Raw genomic sequence first — 20,836 nt, 5'->3', positions numbered from 1 at the left:
ATTTGCCCATCTCTAATCTTATGTACTTCTAACGTCCAAAACAAAGAACGAGCCTCCGAGGTCACCTAAGCCAGTTCTGGTAGTGCCCGGTGATACTCCTCATCTGGGTGAGGTGACCTGAATTCATTATGGTTACCCGAGTCCTTCTGTTAGCTTTTCATTCAGGTAGTCAATAAGCATTTAAGTGCCAAATACGGGCCAGGTAGTGTTGGGTGTTGAGTCCCTATTAACTGTTTTTTCCCCCTTTCTAATTCTCTTTGGCAGAGAAAATCAGCAAAATTAAAATTTAGCATCTATGTTTTCTGTTGTCAGTTACTGATCCATCCACATCGAGTAGTGGTCCTATCCCTTCTTCAGCTATCCTCATTCCTCCAATACACCAAGAGCTCAAAGTAAAACAAAACAAAAATTTTCCTTGTCTTCTTCACTTGCATCAGTTTTAGCCTTTTTTGTGCGACTCCCTTTAGGGTTTTCTTGGCAAAGATACTGGAGTGGTTTGCCATTTCCTCCTCCAGCTCATTTTACAGGCGCGGAAACTGAGGCAAACAGGGTGAAGCGACTTGCCCAGGGTCACTCAGTTACGTGTCTGGGTGAGGATTTGCACTCATGAAGAGGAGTCTTCCCGACTCCAGGCCTCTCACTGTATCCACTTACACTACTTAGCTGCCCCATCCTTCATTACAAACTCTTAAAGATAGTGGTCATGCCCTCCCAACTACCCATTTTCATCTTGGTAGAGTCATCCCAGAGTTCTAGACCTCGAAGGCCCTTCTGGATGCTGACTTTTGTTAATCAGAATGTCATCACTTCCGGGTTAGCATCCTCACAAATTTGAGCAGCATGCTGTCCATCCCCTTATTCTAGTCCAGGATAAAACGTTCTACAGCCTAACGCCCTAGGGCACTCCACTGGCGTACTTCCGGGCCATTACTCCTCTATATGTTTTGTCTCCCTTTATTAGAATGTAAGCTCCTCGAGGACTGGCACTAAAAAATTTTTTACGACTCTTTCAAGTGATTAGCTCAGGGCCACTGTAAACATTTAAATGCTGTCCATTCCCTACTTTCTCCTTCCCTCCCTTCTCTCCCAAGATAAAGGGCGATTTGTGACGCCATCGTCGCCCCACACTGCGCCTGCGCACAAAGCCTCCTCTTAGCGTGACCAGCCTACGGCTGCAGGGGAACACAACGCCCCCGGCCTTCTGGGCCTGGGCGGAAATGGGGGCGGTGGGAGACGTCAACTTCCGGATGCGTAGCCCAACACAAGATGGCCGCCACTAAGCGGGTCTTATATGTGGGTGAGTGGAATTTCAAGTCTCTGGGTTGGGGTTAAGGTCGAGGTTCCAGCAGGAGTGGTTTTCTACTCGGTCTGAGGATATCGAGCCGGTGAGGGGAGTCTGGTCGGAGGCCTTGTGCCTCAGGCCTGGGAGGACAAGGGAGGGAGCGTGCACGGCTAGGTATCGCGAGACATGGGGGAAGAGGCGGGCGCGAGCCTTGCTGACCATTCGGGGGCAGTGCCTGCGCTGCTTACGCGGGGGGAGGGGGGGGCGGGGCGCGCGCTCTGAGGTTGGGTCCTTAGGCAATCGTGAGGTTCTATTCCGCATGCATTCTTTTAGGTTTAATTTACCTTTTTGCCATCTGCTGTATCTCCCGACCCAACGTAAGCTCCTTGAGGGCAGGGAGTGGTTTCTGCATTTTCGCCCGTTCCTTGCACCTAGCTGGCTATTAATAAATGCCTGTGCAATTAAATCGAACCACCTCTTTGGGGATGGACCGTGCTTTCAGCGGTCTAGGGAACTCTCAGGTGAGGACACGCCTTCCACCCGTATGCAGGCAGAAGGTGCCCAGAGTGCCGCCCACACCAACAATTATTAAGTGCCTACGCACCTGCTAAGTGATGGGGATACAGCAAAAGACGGTTTGTCCCAGCTCTAAAGGAGTCTAAGGGCACATGTTGTACAGGGGTTTTCAGTCGTGTTCGCTTCTTCATGACCCCGTTGGAGGTTTTCTTGGCAAAGATACTGGACTGGTTTGTCATTTCCTTCTCCAGCTCATTTTACAGATGAGGAAACTGAGGCAAACAGGGTGAAGCAACTTGCCCAGGGTCACACAACTAGCAAGTGTCCGAGGCTACATTTGAACTCAGGTCTTACGAATTCCAGGCTTGGCCGTCTATCCACTCTGCTGCCCAGCTGACAAGGAATGGCACATAGGAGACTTTGATAAAGGGTTGTTGAGTGACTACAGGCTTGTTCACCAAGGACCTCCCGTGTTGAGGACAACATTGCAAAAGCCTGCTTGCTCTCCAGCTTCTCTCCTCTCCCCTTCCCTGGGACCTTTCTTGGCTCAGACTAAACTTCCTCAAGAATCCATCTGTCATTTTTCTGCTTAAAACCCTTCAATGGGCAGGCATTTTATAAAGCCCCTTCCCATTGTGCTGTGCCCTGAGGGTTACAGAACACAAAAGGCAAAGAGTCCCTGCTCTCCCAGCAGCTTATAGCCTACCCAAGGAGACAGTAGGTACATATATAAGTATATGCAAAATATAAAATGAGCCCCAGGTAATTTGGATGGGCAGGAAAGGCTGAGTGCAGAAGGTGGTCCCTGAGCAGAATTGTGAAGGAAATCTGGGACTTTAATAGGCTGAAGAGAAGAGTTGGTGCATTCCAGGCATGTGCAAAGGCTTGGCAGTGAGAGAGCTAACTAGGTGATCCTGAGCAAGTCACTTGACCCTGTTTGCCTCAGTTTCCTCAAGTGAAAAATGGGGAATATAATAGCCCCTACCTTCCGAGGTTGTTGTGAGGATCAAATGAAATGATAATTGTAAAGCACTTACCACAGTACCTGACACAGAAAATGATAAGTAAAAATTAGCTATTGTTACTGCATATATGGCCGTTTCCTTGTCGTGGAGGCAAGGTCCTTACCAGGGCATAGCCTGTCCTCTGCATCAGGCACATTGCTGGCACATGGCGTATGGCTTTAGAGCTTTAAGCTCTAAGAGACCTTGGAGGTCATTTTGGTCCAAGCCCATCCTTCTGTGGATGAGGACACAGAGGCCCTTGGCCAGGGGGCTTGCCCAGCATGGCCCAGCTTAGCCCGTGGGTTGGACTCTCTTCCCGATCCATATGTGAAGGGGAATGGCAGAGGATGCCTTTGGTTCATTTGCAGGTGGCCTGGCAGAGGAGGTGGATGAGAAGGTCCTTCATGCTGCTTTTATTCCCTTTGGAGACATCACAGACATTCAGATACCACTGGATTATGAAACAGGTGAACACGTGTATTATGTCTTTTCTTTTATTTTAGGGAGGAGAGTTCAGAAGTGCCATAGGAAAACCCAGTTACCCTCTGTGATGTGTTGTGACGCACGGGGAGAAGGGCAATACAAAAGAATAGCCATGCCTTAAGAGAAGGGTCAAGGTTTTGGGGTGCTATCAGACCAGCGGTATGGTGGGAAGGGCACTGAACTGGGAGTCAGGAAGACCAGGGTTCAGATCTTGCCTCAGATACTTAAGAACTGTCATTCTGGCCAAGTCATTTCACCTCGGGGAGACTCAGTTTCCTCATCTGTAGAATGAAGCTAATAGTTTGCACCAGCCTCACAGGGTCCTTGTGAAGTTCATACAGAATGAGGTGTGTAAAGTGCTTTGCTGGTCTTAAGCCCTATATTAATGGGAGCTCTTCTAGTCTTGCCCAGTGGGATGGCCCACTGTTCTCCACACACTTCGTCTTCTCTCCCAACTCTGTGCCTTTGTGCAGGCTCTCCTCTTGGAGGCCAGGGGCTGTTTAGTTTTTTACTTTGTATACCAAGCAGCTAGCATGGGAATTGAATCAAATTCAGACAGTGCATTGGAGTGGGGAGGAGTCTGTCTTAGCCTTTGAGCCTTTTTGTCGCATTTGACTATTTAAATTAAAAGCTTTACAATAGGAGAAAATAATTTAAAGTCTTTATCCATTATTCCCTTGAAATTGGAAGCCGGGTAAGCCATTGACACTGCCTGTCCAGCGGGTCTCCAGTCAGTATGTTTGGGTAATCCAGCCTCCCCAGCAGTGTGGCACAGCAGAGCCGACGGCCGCTACAGGGCGGGGACCCGATCACCAGGACTGCTGGGTGGCCTCCAAGCCAGCCAAGTGGACTTCTGTGATCTTCCCTTCTCCAGAGGTGTGGGCTGTTACCACGTCACGATGGCAGTGTCATATCCTTATATGAGATTTCTCGTAATTCTGTGGCACTTGAGTGTTTACAGAGCCCTTCCCTCACAACAACTTCTTGAGAGTAGGGAGGGCCAAAGTGATCCTTCCTGTTTTCTCCATAAAGAGAGTTAGATAAATGATCTCCCCAAGCTCGCCCAACCGGCGTCAGAGCTGAGAGCCAGGCCGAGGCCTTCACACGCCATTGATCTACACTGCTGTTTGTCACGCAAGTGTGTATGTTGCTGTGTTCTCTGATTGCCACATGGGCCTGGCCTTTCTGATCAAACCAGGCCCGTTTCCACCTCAAGGAGCGTGCCCTAGCTTGCTTGCCACTGTGCTGTGTGGCACACTATTGTGTGCACTGGAGGCATGGAGAATTATTTGTTGAATGAATAATCAATAGTTGATTGAGTTATGATCTGTTGCCCAGACAATTTTGTAAGCAAAGGTTAGCAGGACTTATTCATAGCCAGTTAGGTTTAAAATTCTGATGTCATCAAACGTATGAACACGTGGGGCTGCTCTTCTGCAGTGTCTTCTCCCAAGGTTTCATCATAGTGTGCAGGGGACCACCAGTTCTGCCGGGCCCTGCTGGTCTGGGAAGGCTGAGGACGGCCTCGGTGACTCTTCTTCGGCCAGAGCTCATCCACAGGAGGCTGGCCACCAGGTTTGTGAGCAGCTCCAGCAGTCGTGTACTAAGGGTGGTGATCTAGCCAGTATACCTTGATCAAGTCACAGAGCTGTTGATATGTTAAAGTAAGTGAGCGGCTGCATTGCCAAGATGTTGGTCATTCTTGGTGTGTCCTGGCTAAGTCAAGGAAAGTGTACGGATCACGGTGTCAATTCCTAAATGGGCTCGGTAGCAGCATCAAAAAGAAGTACTTCCTGATAGAGATGTTTAGCAATTTCTCGTTTTTTTCTTGAGCTCCACTGGTAGCAGTGTGTCTTATCATGAAGTTATATTGTCTAACGATTCCTTTCTGTATTCTCTCTTAGAAAAACATCGAGGATTTGCATTTGTCGAATTTGAGTTGGCAGAGGTGAGAAACAGGAACAGAAGTTTTTTTCGATGTTTTTTGGTCTCACCTCATCTTCATTTCCATACACGTCCTTCCTTATCCCCTGCCCGTACCCACAGAGCTGTCCTTCCTTGTTAGAAAGAAAAAAAAAACACCAGCTCAGCAAAAGCGACCAGTACCTTTTCTGAATCTGGTAATATATGCAGCGTTCCATGCCCACAGTCCCCCACCTCTACAAAGAAGGAGGAAGGTGGTTTTGCTCCTGCCTTTTTGGGGACAGGCTTGGGCGTTAGAATTGCCCAGTATGGCTTGGGGGTTTTTTTCCGTCTCCATTGTGGTCATGATGTATATTGTTTTCCCAGTTCTGGTTGCTTTCCTTTATGAAGCTCGTTGGATTTTGCCATGATTGTATCGAGTCTCATTGTTAGGTTACACTTTGTGTGGCTGCTCCTCAGTTGATGGGCATCTGTTTACCTGAGAAGCACCCTGCTTTGAAAGCTTTGATTTCCCCTCATTTGTCTTTCGACCGCAGAATGAGCCATTCTTCCTTGGGGGCGCTCCTTGGAAATATGCTCATTCTCATGAGGGTTTTTCAGTGGAGATCCAAGTGAAATGTGTGTGAGCTTTCAGGGCAAACTTTTTTTTATTTCAGGAAGTCTTGATTAAGCACCTGCTGTATGCAGGGTACTGTCCCAAGTGCTGGGGATACTAAGACAAAAAAAAATTGTGTGCCCTCAAGGAGCTTACATTTTACTGGAGACTCTATAATAGGCATACAGGTAAACACAGAATATACATCTGTTTTGTATAAAGAATATGCCATCAAGCACATACAAAGCAATTCACAGCAGTTTAGCAGGGAGAGGATGCTAATAATGGGCGGTGTCATGGAGGAAGTTGGCCCAGGAAAGGCCTGATGTAGGAGGTGGTTCTGGCCTGGGAGGTATCGGGGGGGAGGCGGTGTATTCCAGACATGGGAGACCCCATGTCCAAAGATACAAGATGGGATTGTGTGTGTGGGGAGCAGCCATCAGGCCCGTGGGACTGCAGCAGAGAATGAAAGGGGGTAATAATTAAGACTTGGAAGGGAGGTGTGAGCCAGAAAGGCCATGAAGACATACTGGAGATGGAGTATTGGCAGTTGGTTGGGCATGGGGATCGAGGAAGCCTTCAGGGCTGCAAACTCCCCAAGCTGGAAAGATGGTGGGGCTATCGGTGGAAATAGGGACGTTTAGAGGAGGCATGGATTTGGGGAGGGTGATGTATTGAGTTCTGTTTTGCACGTGCTGATTTTGGAGCATTTACCGGGCGTCCTGGTGGTGAAGTCTAGCAGACAGTAAGTAAGAGGGATAGTAGTTCAAGAGAGAAATTAGGAGTAGATATATAGAGTTGGGAGTCATCTGTTTAGAGATAATAATTGAATCCGTGGGCTTACTGATTAGAGAAAGGAGAGGGTCCAGGACGGAGCCCTGACTCACCTTGGAGAGGACCTTGCTTAGATGATTATTACATGAGAGATTGGTTAATGCTGCCTTTTTTAAATCATGATTTCTACTTAAATGCCCAGTTGCATTGCACTGTAGTTTTTACAAAATGGTAATTAACTGTTTTTTGGTTCTCTCTCTCTGTAGGATGCTGCAGCAGCTATCGATAACATGGTATGCATCATGTTCCTTATTTCTCACTAACGTTCCTATTTAGTTTTATACATTTTAATGACTTAATATTTGTTTCTATGTATTGCCTCTCCTCCACTAAACAAATCTCTATTTAAAATAGCCAGTGTATCTCTAGTTCAGAGTTTCTGGTGAACAATAGCCTTTATTTAAGGTGAAAAATCACCGTATCTCAAAAGCTGTTACTTAGTGTCTGCTTAGCCTGACGTTTATTCTGATGACTTCTGAGCACAGTGAACCCGAGGAAAAGATTTCACACATCCTCACGCCTTATTTTAGACCAGTCCTGAAAGCATCATGGCACCTGCTCGCTCCCCTACCCATGTTCATTTTACAGGGCACGCAAAAAGAGTTCGTTTTGTGATGGTCAGGATGCTCTGTGTGTGTGTGGTGTGTGTGTGTGAGATTAATGGGAGAGATCACAAGGACACCTTGGGGGAGCTTGCGAGGGGTTCCCCAGAAGGATAAGTGATGCCTCTGCTATAGTAGCAGGAGAACTGGCTTTGGAGCAAGAATGCCCTGATTTCCTGTCCTGCTCCTGACACCAGTTAGCTGTGTGACCATTGCCACCAACTTCTCAGTGCCCCAGAACTCTTCAAGAGACTAAGTTAGATACACCTTACCAGTGTACATTGGACGAAGGCAGTTCCACACTGGGAGTTCTCCCATCAAGGAAATCACTGGACTAGAACCAAAAAACCGCCACTAAGTATTAAAAGTTCAGTTCTGGTAGTTCATAGACTGGGGGTCATTCTGGGTCTTTGAAACACTGCCTGGCAGGTTCTCCCAAGCCGGACTCTTGGGGCAGACTTTTTGTTTGTTGGCTGAGGTCGGAGGGCTCAGCGCCACAGTGGCTGCAGAAGGGTGGTGTTGTCATTCAAGGCCGCTCTTGCTGACCTAAATTAGAGAGGGGGTTGTGATCTGTCTTAGCAGAGGGAGTACTGAAAACAGATGAAATTTCAGCTCCTTATAGTATGATAATAGTGTGTGTTTATCATATACCAGTATCATAGATTTTAATTGTGATAAGCATTATATGCATCATCTGTTGTTAAGAAGACAGAAAAAGCAATGACACTTCCATTTTACAGATTAGAAAATGAAGTGGAAGAGAGACAATATATAGAAACAAATATTTGTTTCAGATTAGATTTGTTACAGATTAGGAAATGGTGGGTAAGTGAATGTCCCTGAGACTTACATCCCTATTCTGCAAGATACTGCTAATCCTTATTACACAAAGATAGATGTGACCATAGACCCTGCTTTGGAGGAACTTAAAGTCTAATAGAGGGAAATGATACCTACCACAGAAAGAGCAGATGCAAAGGAGACTTTGGTAGGTGTAAGAGAACGGTGTAGGCCAAGTATTACAGGGACTGTGAGGAGGGAGAGGTTACTTTTGGTTGCAGGGGGCAGGAGTGGGTCTGGAAGGTTGGGAGTGGGTTAGGAGGGGGGAATAGGACCTTGAGGTATAATACCTCAATTGGTTCTTGAAGGGAGGGAGGGGCTTAAAAAGGTTTTAATATACTGTGCGAATGAGGGGTATCTTTCTTGTTATTGTTATTATGGAGATGGGGTAGGAGCCTGAACATGGAGGAGGAGGAGTCAGTCTGGCAGCATATGGAGGACCTGAAGGAGTGTTAGGGGGTAAGGCTGGGAAGGCAGGGTGGAACCACGTTGTGAGGGGTGACAGTGTGCTCCACAGGCGTGGGAAGGGTTCTAAGTAAAGAAACAGTGATGTGCTCTGCATTAGGAAGATCTGTCTGGGTGGTGATAGGAAGGGTGGATTGGGAAGGGGACACAGGAGAGCCAGCTGTTCCAACAACATGGGCAGGAGGAGATGAGGGGCCGCGGGAATGAAGAGCACCATGAGGATTTGAGCCACCTCGTCGAGGGAAGATTCCCAAGCTCTGACCCCTGACTGGATTCATACAGTGATGGGGTGGGAGGAGGACTTCCGTTTTCAGGGATCATGATGATGCTGTTAATGGGGAGAGAAGTTAGGAGGAAGGGTAGTTTTTTGGAAGGGAGAGGTAATGAGTTCAGCTTTAAACCTCTGGAGTTCAAACCAGCAGCTCAGCGGTCCTGTCTTCTCCCGTCTCTGAATCCCTTGTCCGTTTGACCTGTTAGCGTTTCTGCTCTGTGAGGTGGAGACAGCCCAGAGACAGGAGAGCTCTGAGAAAGCTTGGCAGGGAGGGAAGTGGATTGGGGAATTCCCCAAGAGATAGACGGAACAAAGATGGGGTGGATGCGTTGAGGAAAGGGTACAGAGAGAGGACAAGATGACCAAGGACCAGCCTGGGGCAAAGACCTGCTTTAAAAAAAAAATCTCGTTACATCTGATCTGGTTCAACGGATGTTTGCCGGCAAAGCCCCGCACAGTGCACGCCCTGAAATCATTTGTCGAGCACAACCTCCGAGTGGCATCGCCCCACTGATGGCACATTTTACCAGCTGTAAGCTAACGTGAACGGGTGCCCTGGCGTAGCTAGTTTGGCACCAGCATTGTCCTTTGTGTCTGGCCTCGTCCCAAGTTGTGTTGCCGCCTAGTGTTGACTCTGTCACTCTGTATTTGTATATTGTTCTTTTGGCACCATCTTTCCACTTTGTATCACTTTATTCATAGAGGCAGCTAGGTGGTGCAGCAGATAGAATGTGAAGCTTGGAGTCAAGTTCAAGACCCGAGTTCAAATCCAGCCTCAGACACTTACAAACTGTGTGACTGGGCAGATCTCTTAACCCTGTCTGCCTTAGTTTCCCAGCTGCAAAATGGAGGTCATAAAGCATCTACCTTCCAGGGCTGTTGTGAGGATCAGTTGAGGTGATGTTTGTAAAGCAGTTAGCACAGGGCCTGGAACTTCGTAAGTGTTCTTCCTTCCTTCCTTCCTTCCTTCCTTCCTTCCTTTCTCCTTCTCTTCTTTCCTTCCCTCCCTCTTTTTCTTCCTCCCTCCTTTCCTTCCTTCCTCTTTCTCCTTCCCTTTTTTCCTTCCTTCCCTTCCTCTCTTCCTCCCTAACTCCCTTCCTTCCCTCCTTCCTTCCTTCCCTCCCTTTCTTTCTTCCTCCCTCCCTCCCAGTGACCCAGTGGTTCTCTGAATTCTCATCAGCTTCATACTTATGCCCTAAGAAGATGCCCCTTATTTAAGGAGGTGGAAAGAGGAAGACGAGGAGCCAGATCACAGGTCAGAGAGAGAGAGTACAAGTGTGGTGCTGGAATGGAGAAAGGAAAGAAAGAATTCGATTTGGTGATGAGTTTATTAGTAACCTTGGAGAGAGCAGTTTAAACAGAATGGTGGGACAGAAGCCATACTGTAAAAGTAATGAGGAGTAGATGGGTGTTAAAAAAAAAAAAAAGCAAGAGTTTTTTTGGTTTGATTTTAAAGAATGGAGGAGAGCTGAGCATGTTTATAACCTGAAGGGGAAGAATTCGGTGGGTAGACATGGGCTGAAAATGCCCAAGAAGAAGAGGGTGTGATTGATAGAGCCATGGGCATAGAGCAGGCAGGCAGGGAAGGTCCTGGTGAAAGGGCTAGTCTTGGCAAGGAGGACGTCGGTGACACCTCTGAAACTCGGTGGAGAATGAGCACATTGATAGCTTTTAGGGGAGTGGCCATAGGGAGCTGAGGATGGCTTCGGTCTTTCCGTGAGGATCTGATTAGAGTAAGGAGGAGGGGGGTGTGGTTAGGAATTAGAAGGTTAGGAGAGAGAAGGTTGGAACAGTTCTTGTGGAGATTGTGATGGAGAATCTATTAGAAGTAAATAAGAGGATTGCATCATTGAAGGCTGTGATGAGACTGGATAGCATGCCTTTGTGGTGGGTTCCTGACTTCCTTCTGGAGTGGTCTGCCACTTGAGAGTAGGAGGGGAGGAGGGTGGAGAGTAGGAGTCAGCCAGGGTTAAAGGTTTGCAGGGCAGAGATGGCCAAAGGTCAGATGGTCTAAGGACTCAGGTATGGAGAAAGAGGCTTACTGAAGTTGTTAATTACAGGGTCAGGACTAGGTAGGGTGGGAAATGAGAGATAAGAACCGGGGCAAATAAGGAAAAGGCAAGAGACTTCCTAGGTGAAGAACAGATATGGGAGGAGTCAGAGGGAGAGAGGTGGAAGAACCAGGAGAGTGTGGTCACTGGATGAAATTTCAGAGCTTAGGATGGTTGGGCTGGAGCTCAGAGGATGAGCTCTGAGGTAGAAACACCTGGTGGGTGGGTGAGTGAAGAGGACAGGCAGAGGTTGTGGGAGTTAGGAAGGAGAGCAGATTCTGAAGAGCTGGAAGGCCCTCAGCAGTCGTTGGGTCCAACCCAGACCCAAAGAGGAATCCTGCACACTTAAATGGTTGTCCAGCTTAAATGAAAGGGGTAGAGAGGGGTCTACCACCTACTGGGGCAGCCGATCCTACTTTTGCCCAGGTCTGATTGTTAGGAGCAGCTAGGTGGAGCAGTAGGTAGAGGGCCAGGCCTGGAGTCAGGAAGACCTGAGTTCAGATCTGGCTGTATGACCCTGGGCACGTTACCTAACCCTGTTGGCCTCAGTTTCCTCATCTGTGAAATGAGCTGGAGCAGTAAATGGCAAACCACTCCAGTGTCTTGGTCAAGAAAACCCCAAAGGGGGTCACAGAATCAGACATGACTGAAAAATTGTTAGGAAATGCTTCCTTTCCATAAGCCTACACCTGCCCTTCTGTAAACTTCCCCTTTTTGCTCTTAATTCTGCCCTGGGGGTGGGGGCTGTCAGAACATGTGTGATTCCTCTTGCATATGACTGCCCTTTAGATAATTGAGGACGGCCACTGTGACCCTTCCCCACTTAAAGGTTCTCTTCTCAGGACCGTTCTGTCCTCTGGGGGCATGGTCTTCAATCCCTGCACTATCCAGGATCCCCACCTCTCCTGTGCCCATCCTGTCGATGTCTTCTCTAGATGTAGCACCCAGAATCAAACTCAAGGAACTCGGGGACAGGCTGTTAGAAAGCTCGGCGGCGTGGGTGGGCACATCTCCCAAGACGCCTGCAGGGAAAGGGATGGGGAGGAAACTGAGCTCCTTCATTGAGGAAGGTGGGAGTGTGTGCCAGATGTCAGGAGGTGACAGTGGTGATGATCAGGAGAGCTTAGCTTAGGATGACTGGAATTTCAAAGGATCAAAGGTGATTCCGTGAAAACAACCGAGTGTTTATGGGGAGCAGGGAGTATGTTGGTTCTGTCTCCAAGCTCTGTAAAATAGGGGAGTGGGAAAAGAGGCAGCCAGAGACACAGACTCAGGATTGAGAGGGAAGGGACCTTATCGAGGCCCAGCTCGTTGAGGACACGGCCCAGTGTCACAGAGGGAGCGGGCAACGCTGTTCTGACTGTGCATCCAGCCTTTTGGCGAAAGCTCGATTTCACTTCCTGTGAGGCTGTGGAAGGAATGTAGTGAGGAGAGCATGGTTGATCCCAAAGCCAGAAGGGCCCCCAGCGCCCTCCCCTCTTTTACAGATGGGGATAGTGGGGTCTTGGGACATTAAGTGACCCTGCCCAAGTTTATACAAGTAGTAATCATCAGAGGTGGGATTTGAACCTTGGTTCTCTGACTGTAGCCAGGACACTTCTATGAAATGGAATGGGGGTTTTCAAGGCTCTAGTAGAAGGGCTGGGTGGGAGCTTGGTGGGTGGGGAAGGACACATGGAGCAGAAAGAGGGCATGGGTGCTTCTCTCCATGCTTCTGGCTTAACAGAATTGGGAGGTGAGCGGGAAGAGCCGGCCAGCCCAAGAGAAAGGGAGCCGGAGCAGGAGGAGAGGGCCAGGGAGCAAATGCTCGAGGTGTGGGGGCCCTTTGAGCAGCGTGAACCTCACAGGTCGTCTTCACAGCAGTGTTTGAGTTTTCCTCTCATCCTTTTTAGAATGAGTCTGAGCTCTTTGGAAGGACAATTCGCGTCAATTTGGCCAAACCCATGAAAATCAAAGAAGGCTCTTCCAGACCGGGTGAGTGAGCGGAGGGACTGATTGTCCATCCCCCATCCGTGCCCTTGGGCAGGTCTCACAACATTGAGCCTTCTGGCATGGCTGATGTTCCTGCACAGGACTTCTGCCACCACCAGCTACTCTGGCACAGTGGGGAAGGGATAACGATAGAGAAAAATACCTAAGCCAGTCCATCGACAGAGGAGCTGAAACAGGAACAGCTGACTTCCCTCTGTAGCAAAAATATACATGCTGCTTCTACTCTGGAGGAAGATTTTATTTTTTTACTTCCTACCTGTGATCACTGTTTGGCTCTAATTGGAGACGAGCAATGGTACCAGCTTACAGTGATGTAGGACGTTCTGGTTTCTAAAGTGCACTTGGACCAGTCCCCACGTGAGGTTGGAAGGTACAGGAATCTCCATCCCAGTTCTGCAGTTAAGTAAACTGAGGCTCAGAGTTTGGCAGCTTGGCTGTTTTTGGGCTGTCGCGCATCTCGGCGGACGGGCGCCCTCAGGAAGGCACTTCCCCATCTCCAAGTGGCTGGCTTTGTCCCTTCGTCCCGCTCTTGTTTGCCAGTGCAAAGAGCTGTGTTCTGTACAGATGAAAAAGGGATGAAATTTTCCACTATTAGCCTTTCTTCTCTGCAGCCAGGAGGGACAAATTGTCCTTCTATACTTGGTGACTAAGCAGTGGTGAGCTGGGTGTCCCCACTTAGTGGTCAGTCGCCATTCTGGCCCTCGTACCATTGACGGTGTTTCTTTTCTTTTCACTCAGTGTGGTCAGATGATGAGTGGTTGAAGAAATTTTCTGGGAAGACACTTGAGGAGAATAAAGAGGAGGGAGCATCAGAGCCTCCCAAATCGGAAGCCCAGGAGGTAAATGACAGGGCTCAGGCCTTCCTGAGTAGAGACTGAATAAATTATAGTGCTTTTGATACCGGCCATGTCAGATGAAGAGGGAGAAAGGGAGCAAGCCTTTCCTAAGTGCCTGCTGTGCGCCAGGCACTGTGCTGAGACCTTTTACAAATATTCCACCATTTGATACAGTAACCTTGTGAAGCAGGTGCTACGATTATCCCCAATTTTTTTTAACATTTGAGGAAACTGAGGCAGGCAAAGGTTAAGTGACTTACTCAAGGTCATACAGCTGGTAAGCATCTGTGGCTGGTTTTAAACTCATGTCTTCCTGACTCCAGGCCTGGCTGCCTAGGATGGGAGTGGGAAGACCTTGAAGATGGGATACCAACTTATGATTAATAATGTCAGGAACTTCTGAAGTATTGAATTTTCAAGGTTGTAAGGGTCCTGATTTGTGGCTGTGGTCTGTAAGACATGGGTCCTGTTTTTAGCTTTCTGAGATTGAGGCATCAGAGCGCTGAGGGTGTGTGATGTGAGTGTGCATTTATTGAGCACCTCTCCATTGCTGAGCGCTTCAGGTTTTGGGGACTTTTGTAAGAAGCAGACAGCTTTCTGTATGAGGAGCTTATAGCCTAATGGGAGAGAGCTGTGGCTGGTTATACACTGGTCAGCATCGGAGTGTGCAGATGCCACAGTGGACCTGGGTGAGATTGACTGGAAAGCCTCTTGAAGCAGGACGGTTCTGGAAGAGCGTGGTGTGGTGGGCGGGCTGAAGATGACTATTTTGTGCCTGCAGCTCAGTTGGGGAAAGAAGTAAAGGGGAGAGAGAGTGTGAGCCAGACGCTTGGCCAGACCAGCTGGGCTGAAGCAGCGGGTGTAGAAGAAGGCCCTGTCAGGTTAGGCAGAGACGTTAGCACCTCCTGGCCTCTGTCCTGCTCTCACAGGATTGCCAGCGCGGTGGGTCACATTGGGGGCCTTCATGCCTCTTCCCAACACTTCATCACCGCACCCTCATACAAGTAAAAAAAAATGTATTTAAAAAATTATTTTTATTTATTTTATTAAATATTTCCCAATTACATGTAAAAATTTTTTTAGCAATCTTTTTTTAAATTTCGAGTTCCAGATTCTCTCCCTCCCTTCCTTTCCTCCCCCCTCTTTGAAAAGGCAAGCAGTTTGATAGCAGTTATACATGTGAAAGAAAACACATACAAAATAAAACAGTAAAAATAAAGAGAGTGAAAAACAGCGTGCTTCAGTCTGCGCTGAGATCATCGGTTTTCTCTCTGGAGGTAATAGCATCTCTCATCATGGGTCCTTTGGAATTGTGTTGGATCATTGTCTTGATCAGAGAAGCCAAGGCTTTCGCGATCGATTGTCCTTATGATATTGCTGTTACTGTGTACAGTGTTCTCCTGGTTCTGCTCACTTCACTTTGCATGAGTTTATATAGATCTTCCCAAGTAAAGAGTCTTTCTTGACAGAGTGGGCAGGGAAGGGTCCCTGGTTTGAGACAGTGGTCAAAAAGTGTACTTTTTAAGCCCAGGGATAATGGAAAATCTCATTGTAGGTATGCACTGAAGTCTGAAAATGCTGTGTGTGTGTGTGTGTCTATGTCTTCGTTGTGTGAACAAAATATGTTTCTTCACAATAAAAAGCAACTACTCATGTTAACATTAAAAACATTTTTACCTTTTTTTTTTCCCCCAGGGAGAGCCTCCAGTCAAAAAGGCAAGAGCCAATCCTCAGGTGTATATGGATATCAAGATTGGAAACAAACCTGCCGGCCGAATCCAAATGCTTTTGCGTTCTGATATCGTCCCCATGACAGCAGGTAGGAGTGAGCTGCCTTAGTTCTACCTGAATCCTAGCTCTCCTCCACAGCATCCCCAGTGAATGAATAGCCAGCATGTACTTGAAGGCCTTCAGTGACAGGAAACTCGCTCCCTATTGAAGCGGCCCATTGCATTTTGGCTGGCTGTGATTGTTAGGAAGATTTTCCTTGTGTTGATCCCAGACCTGCCTTTCTGTAAGTTGGTCCCTCTAGGGCCAAGGAGAACAAGTCTGAGCCTTCTTCCTCTGTGACCTCTTAACATCTGGGGACAGTGGTGGGGGTTAAGGTGTGGGTCAAGGAAGAGAGCCCAGCCTGTGCTGAGGCCAGGAAGGGAGGGGAGCAGAGAGCCATTAATTAAGAGAGAATCTTCTCAGTAAAGGTTCTCAAAGAAAATCACATTGTTCTGAGCTAAACTTATTTGATTTTGCCAAACCAGAGAATTTCCGTTGTCTGTGTACCCATGAGAAGGGCTTTGGCTTCAAAGGAAGTAGTTTCCACCGCATCATCCCGCAGTTCATGTGCCAAGCCGGGGACTTCACCAACCACAACGGCAGTGGAGGCAAGTCCATCTACGGGAAGAAGTTCGATGATGAGAACTTTATTCTGAAGCACACAGGACCAGGTAGGAACAAGCTCGGGGCTTTCACACCCCCTCATTTTCCAGGAAATCTGAGACTGGCTTATGTGGAGATCTTTGGATGAAATCACAGATGTTGTCAAGCATTGGAATAGCCACATCGTGTGCTTATGTCCGTATACGTTCCCAGAGGATCTGTTCTCAGAGGTTTGGCCAGCTGACCACCAGCTCCAGCATATCCTAAGGCAGACTGTAAGTTGTCAGAGCCCTGGCCCGGCTCAGGGCTGGGGGCTCGTCACGCTGGCTCGGTCACCAGGTGATGGATTGCTTTGGGCCACACAGTTCATAAAGCCATTGTGGAAGGCCAGAAAGGGTGACGGCTGAGCTCAGTGGAAGGAGCAGCCACCCCGAGGAAATCAGCATATGTTTGTATGTCTAAATATCCACGCACATCGTGCTGTGAGTGCCGAGCTGAACGGTGCCATCGGCAGTACATACAATTAAATGCTTTTTATCTAGCAGCGATGTGCTTTCATCTTTCTTCCTTCTTTACCACTTTCTCTAAAACAAAACAAAACCGCCTCTCTAGGGGTATAGTAATTCTGGGATTTGTTTCTTGGGTTGATTGTCAGATTGTATTTTGTAAAAAGAAGATACGGATATTGTTGAAGTGGGACGCTTTAACAGCTTTGGGGGAACTGGAAATCGGGAAGCTTGGGGCAGGAGCAGGAAGCTGACGCCCTGGCGCTCCCCAGGACTGGCCCCGCCCCGCAGCCGTCCGCCTGGAGCCGGGAGGCTGCTGAGCGCTCTTTCTGTCTCCCCCAGGGCTGCTCTCCATGGCCAATTCTGGCGCAAACACCAATGGTTCCCAGTTCTTCATCACTTGTGACAAGACGGACTGGCTCGACGGAAAGCATGTGGTCTTTGGGGAGGTCACTGAAGGCATGGATGTCGTACAGAAGATCGAGGTATCAGGGCGGGCTTACCTCGGCTCGGTCACAGCTGAGCTCATCTCCCTCCCCAGGCCCGCTCGCTCTCGTCCCTCCTGGCTCCGTCACCTTAGTGACACGGCCACCCCGCTTCTTCCTCACTGCCCTGTCCGGTCGTAGTGATCTTTCCCTCCCAGGCTGTCTTACATTCAGCCCCTCCTTTCCATTCCCACTGCTGCCACCCTCCTCCAGGGCTTTATCCACTCATACTGGGGTTTTGCAGTAGCCTACTGACTCATGCCCTCACCTCTGGCTTCTTTCTCCCCACAGTGCAGCTTGTGTGCTGTTCCCCTGGTCATCTTCTCAAGCAGGGGTTAATTATAACCTTTTTTTGTTTCCTGGAGCCTTTTGGCAGACTGGCGAAACCTGCAAACCCCTTCTCAGAATAACGTTCTTAAATACATGAATGAATGAAACACCAAGGATTACAGAAGAAACCAGTTATATCAGAATACAGTCTGTAGATAAGAAGGCTGCAACCTAGAGGCAGCTCTGATGACGACAGTCATTTTGAAGTAGCGACGCATGTAAAGGGTATTTGGAGATAGCTGCAACAGGTGTATTGTGATATTTGTGATTTCTGCTAATACTATTGTGGTTTGGGACCTGCGTTCAGAAGTGAGGGAAATGCTAGGTTTCAGATGGTGGTTAGTAAAATAAAGATGTAAGTTTTCCCTTGAGATCTATCTATGGACACCTCTTTAAGAACCCCTGTTCAGAAGAAGAGTTCTGATTGGGTCGGTCTCCTCCTAAAAAGCTTTCCGTGGCTTCTCACTGCCTATACTACACATTCCCCACTCTTTAGCCCAGCATTCGAGGCCTTCTCGTTCTGGGCCTGGGCTGCTATTCTGGCTTCCTCTTATTCTCCATCATGTACTCTGTGCTCTGGCCCAGCCAGTGCTCAGCCTCTGAGCCCGTTTGTGCTTTTGTTCACGCCGTTCTCGCCACCCGTAGGGTCTCCCCTGTCAAAATCCTTCCTCGGGGGCCTTCTTCGTCCAGCCAGAAGGGAGAGCTGTCTTCTTTCTCTGACTCTCATTAGCTTTTGTCCTTCACTAATGGCAGCGTGTGTGTGTGTGTGTGTATGTGTGTGTGTGTGTGTGTGTGTGTGTGTGTGTCTAGCACAGGATGCTGACCCCAGCATCCTCGCCTTTTCTAGAGGGATCCCAAGCCTCGCGTCTCTCTCCCCTTGGGCCCAGGGTCCTCATAGTCAGGGGCCATCTGCCCTGCCACTGCTGCCCATGTCCTTGGCATCTTGCAGTCTTCCAGAACCTCAGTCCCAGCCAGTCTTGCCGTCAGCCATGGAATGACCGTGAGCGCTTTCTGTGTTGTCTCCCAGTTAGAATGGGAGATCCTTGAGAGCACACAGTAAGAGCTTAATAGATGCTCCTCCATTCCCTTCGTTTGTTCGTTAAACTAGCCATTGAGTGTGTAGCCCCATGTGCAGAGAGAGCCCCAAGCTCTGCACTGAGGGGACACGCTGGAAAAAAAGTAAGATGGTCTTTGTCCTTGGAGGAGAGACAGGACCCCTAAGTCAGTTCACAGCCCTGTACAGCAAGCATGCAGTCACTCTGCAGGGACTGAGTATATGAGCGTGAGAGAGTACAAAGTACCCTGGAGGCAGGAGGAAGGAGGACTGGGCTCGTATTGTGATAGCCCTGTGTGTGTCTTATCCGAGGGCAGGGCCACCTTTTATTAGAGGCTCCCCCACAGTGCTTGGCTTAGGATCCAGAACACAGTGGACAGGTGGGAAATGTTGTCTGAGTCCAATTGAGCCCAAAGGCCCTTAGACTGGGGCCTTTCTTGTAAATTAATCTAGGAGCTGGTACGTGATCAAATTTGGGGCTCGTCCAGGTGACTGTAAGAACAACAAGGAGGCCCTGCCAGGCCTCTTTTATTTGTCCTGTTCTCTTTGTACAAGTGCTAGCGTGGTTCCCTGCAGGAGGAGGGGCATGTCTATCTTCCCATAGCCTTTCTGAACCTTGGTTTTCTCTTCTTTAAATTGGGCGTGATCCTTGTACATTCACACACCTCACAGGGTGGTTACGAGGAAGTGTAACAGTTAAAATCAGGTAAACTGAGGCACAAAGTTTCAAGCATGGTCAATTTGTTGGTAAAGCGCAACTCTACCAATAAATAGGACCTCGGCTTCCCCGATAAGCTGAGACCCCAAATGAGGGGGATAGTTCTCTTTTCCAGGTTTTGGGGAAGACAGGACAAAGAGCAGAATGGGAGAGGCGACATCATGGGGTTGGGGACAGTATGATTGGCTACATAACTGAAGCGTGGAAAACAGTGTGATCGGTAATGATGGGCTAGCAGTGACCCCTTCTTTCTGCCGTGACTTGAGAAGTGTTCCTTGTTTGAATCCACCTGCGAGATAGGGGCCCAGACCCTTCGGCCATCTTTGAAGGATAGCTTGGTGGTGTAAAAAGATCCTAGGCCCGACTCCCTTATGGCAAACCACGCTCCAAAGGTTAGCTACATTCCTTGAGGCAAGAATGGAACAGTAATTAGCCAGAGAACTGGATTTCTAACCTTAGGCCATTACAAGCCAGCTGAATTCTGAGCCAAGTTCAGAGACAGAGACCCATGACTAAAGCAGTTACAGGACAAAATCAGTGAACTGTAACTAGCATCAGTAAGAAAATGATATAGTATCAACCTTGATCATTTCAGAAAGTAGATATAAAAGAGCTCCCGAGTAGATGGGGACTGTTACTTAGGAGCAGGTGGAGGAGTGTTTGAAGCCCTCGAGAACAAGACTTCTCATCTTGGTGGGTGATGTGCTCAGCCCGTGTTCTCTGTGTCTTCCCCTAAGGCCGAGCCTGGGGTCCAGCACATCCAGGTAGAGGGGTGCTTGGTGAAGGACGGGCAGGCGAGTGGGTGCCCTGGGTCAGAGACTGTTTTCTTCACTCTTTGTTTCTTGTTGCATTGAAAGGCTCAAGGCAGCAAAGATGGGAAGCCAAAACAGAAAGTGATCATCTCAGACTGTGGCGAGTACGTGTGAGGGGCTTTCTTCTTTCTCCTCCTGGATCCCCAGCCGAGTCGCACTGGCACAAGCGAGAAGGAAACGTCTGATATGCCTGGTTGGAAAGGGCGTCGTTCCGTCTGGTGAAGGATGGCCCGAAGCATGGCGGCCTTGTGGGCTTCCTCGTGAGTGAGCACTTTACCGCAGTGTGCCTGTGGAGACCAGGAGACCTTCAGGAAACCAAGGGAAAAAGATTGCAGGTGGATTTTGTGACTGTCCTTGGCTCAGGAGCCCTCTTGCTCAGGGTCTGTTCTGGTCCTGCAAGTCTTGGTTTTGTGTCATTTTTATTGTGTAAAAATAAATTCTGATTTTTCTGTTTGTGGTCCATCCTTTATGGAGGTTTTGCCAGTGACAGGATTGTGATTATCCATGATAAGCCTTGTCTTATTTATAGCCCACAAAGATTTACCAAGCCCTTTCCTTCTGACAGTGCTGTGAGGGGTAGTGCAGGTGCCTTGGGGCAGTGGAAGGAGCACCAGGCCAAGAGTAGGAGGCTGGGCTTGAACCCTTGTTTTGCTGCTTATTCTCTTCCTGACCTTAAGCAAGTCATTTCTTTTCTCCGGGCCCTGTGTCTTCAGCTGGAAAATGTAAGGTCAGACAAGTGATTGCTAAGGTCCTTTATGGCACTTAATCTTAGGACCCCCATTTTACAGATGAGAAAGTTGAGGCTCAGGTATGTGACATGACTCATCTTAGATCCAAGCCCGGGACCCAGGATTCCTGGCTTCA

At 48.5% G+C, this 20,836-nt stretch overlaps 1 protein-coding gene across 5 annotated transcripts; it reads left to right on the top strand.

Moving 5' to 3' along the window:
• The first annotated feature begins 1,183 nt into the window (after positions 1-1,183).
• On the top strand, positions 1,184-20,425 carry PPIE (peptidylprolyl isomerase E). 5 transcript variants are annotated; one of them, XM_020983591.1, is made up of 11 exons: positions 1,190-1,297; positions 3,171-3,269; positions 5,190-5,233; positions 6,844-6,870; positions 12,759-12,840; positions 13,597-13,697; positions 15,390-15,513; positions 15,950-16,135; positions 16,916-17,058; positions 19,898-19,924; positions 20,018-20,425. In XM_020983591.1, the coding sequence occupies exons 1-11, from the start codon at positions 1,267-1,269 to the stop codon at positions 20,084-20,086; spliced, it is 933 nt and encodes a 310-aa protein (XP_020839250.1). In that variant the 5' UTR covers positions 1,190-1,266; the 3' UTR covers positions 20,087-20,425. The 5 variants fall into 5 exon arrangements, with proteins under 5 accessions (XP_020839254.1, XP_078001593.1, XP_020839250.1 ...); XM_078145467.1 differs by lacking the exons at positions 19,898-19,924; positions 20,018-20,425 and adding an exon at positions 19,756-19,891 and having other exon boundaries at positions 1,189-1,297; XM_020983594.1 differs by lacking the exons at positions 19,898-19,924; positions 20,018-20,425 and adding an exon at positions 17,350-17,759.
• The last annotated feature ends 411 nt before the right edge of the window (positions 20,426-20,836 follow it).

Source organism: Phascolarctos cinereus, unplaced genomic scaffold (genome assembly GCF_003287225.1).
Source record: "Phascolarctos cinereus isolate Bilbo 61053 unplaced genomic scaffold, phaCin_HiC Scaffold_726;HRSCAF=1367, whole genome shotgun sequence".
NCBI classification, from domain to species: Eukaryota; Metazoa; Chordata; class Mammalia; order Diprotodontia; family Phascolarctidae; genus Phascolarctos; species Phascolarctos cinereus.
This window is presented reverse-complemented; position numbering and strand designations above follow the sequence as displayed.

Coding starts and splice junctions, on each gene's coding strand:
- PPIE (XM_020983591.1), top strand. CDS start 1,267: ATGGCCGCCACTAAGCGGGTCTTATATGTGG. Junction 5,234..6,843: donor TCGAATTTGAGTTGGCAGAG/GTGAGAAACAGG, acceptor CTCTCTCTGTAG/GATGCTGCAGCAGCTATCGA. Junction 19,925..20,017: donor CTGGGGTCCAGCACATCCAG/GTAGAGGGGTGC, acceptor TTGCATTGAAAG/GCTCAAGGCAGCAAAGATGG.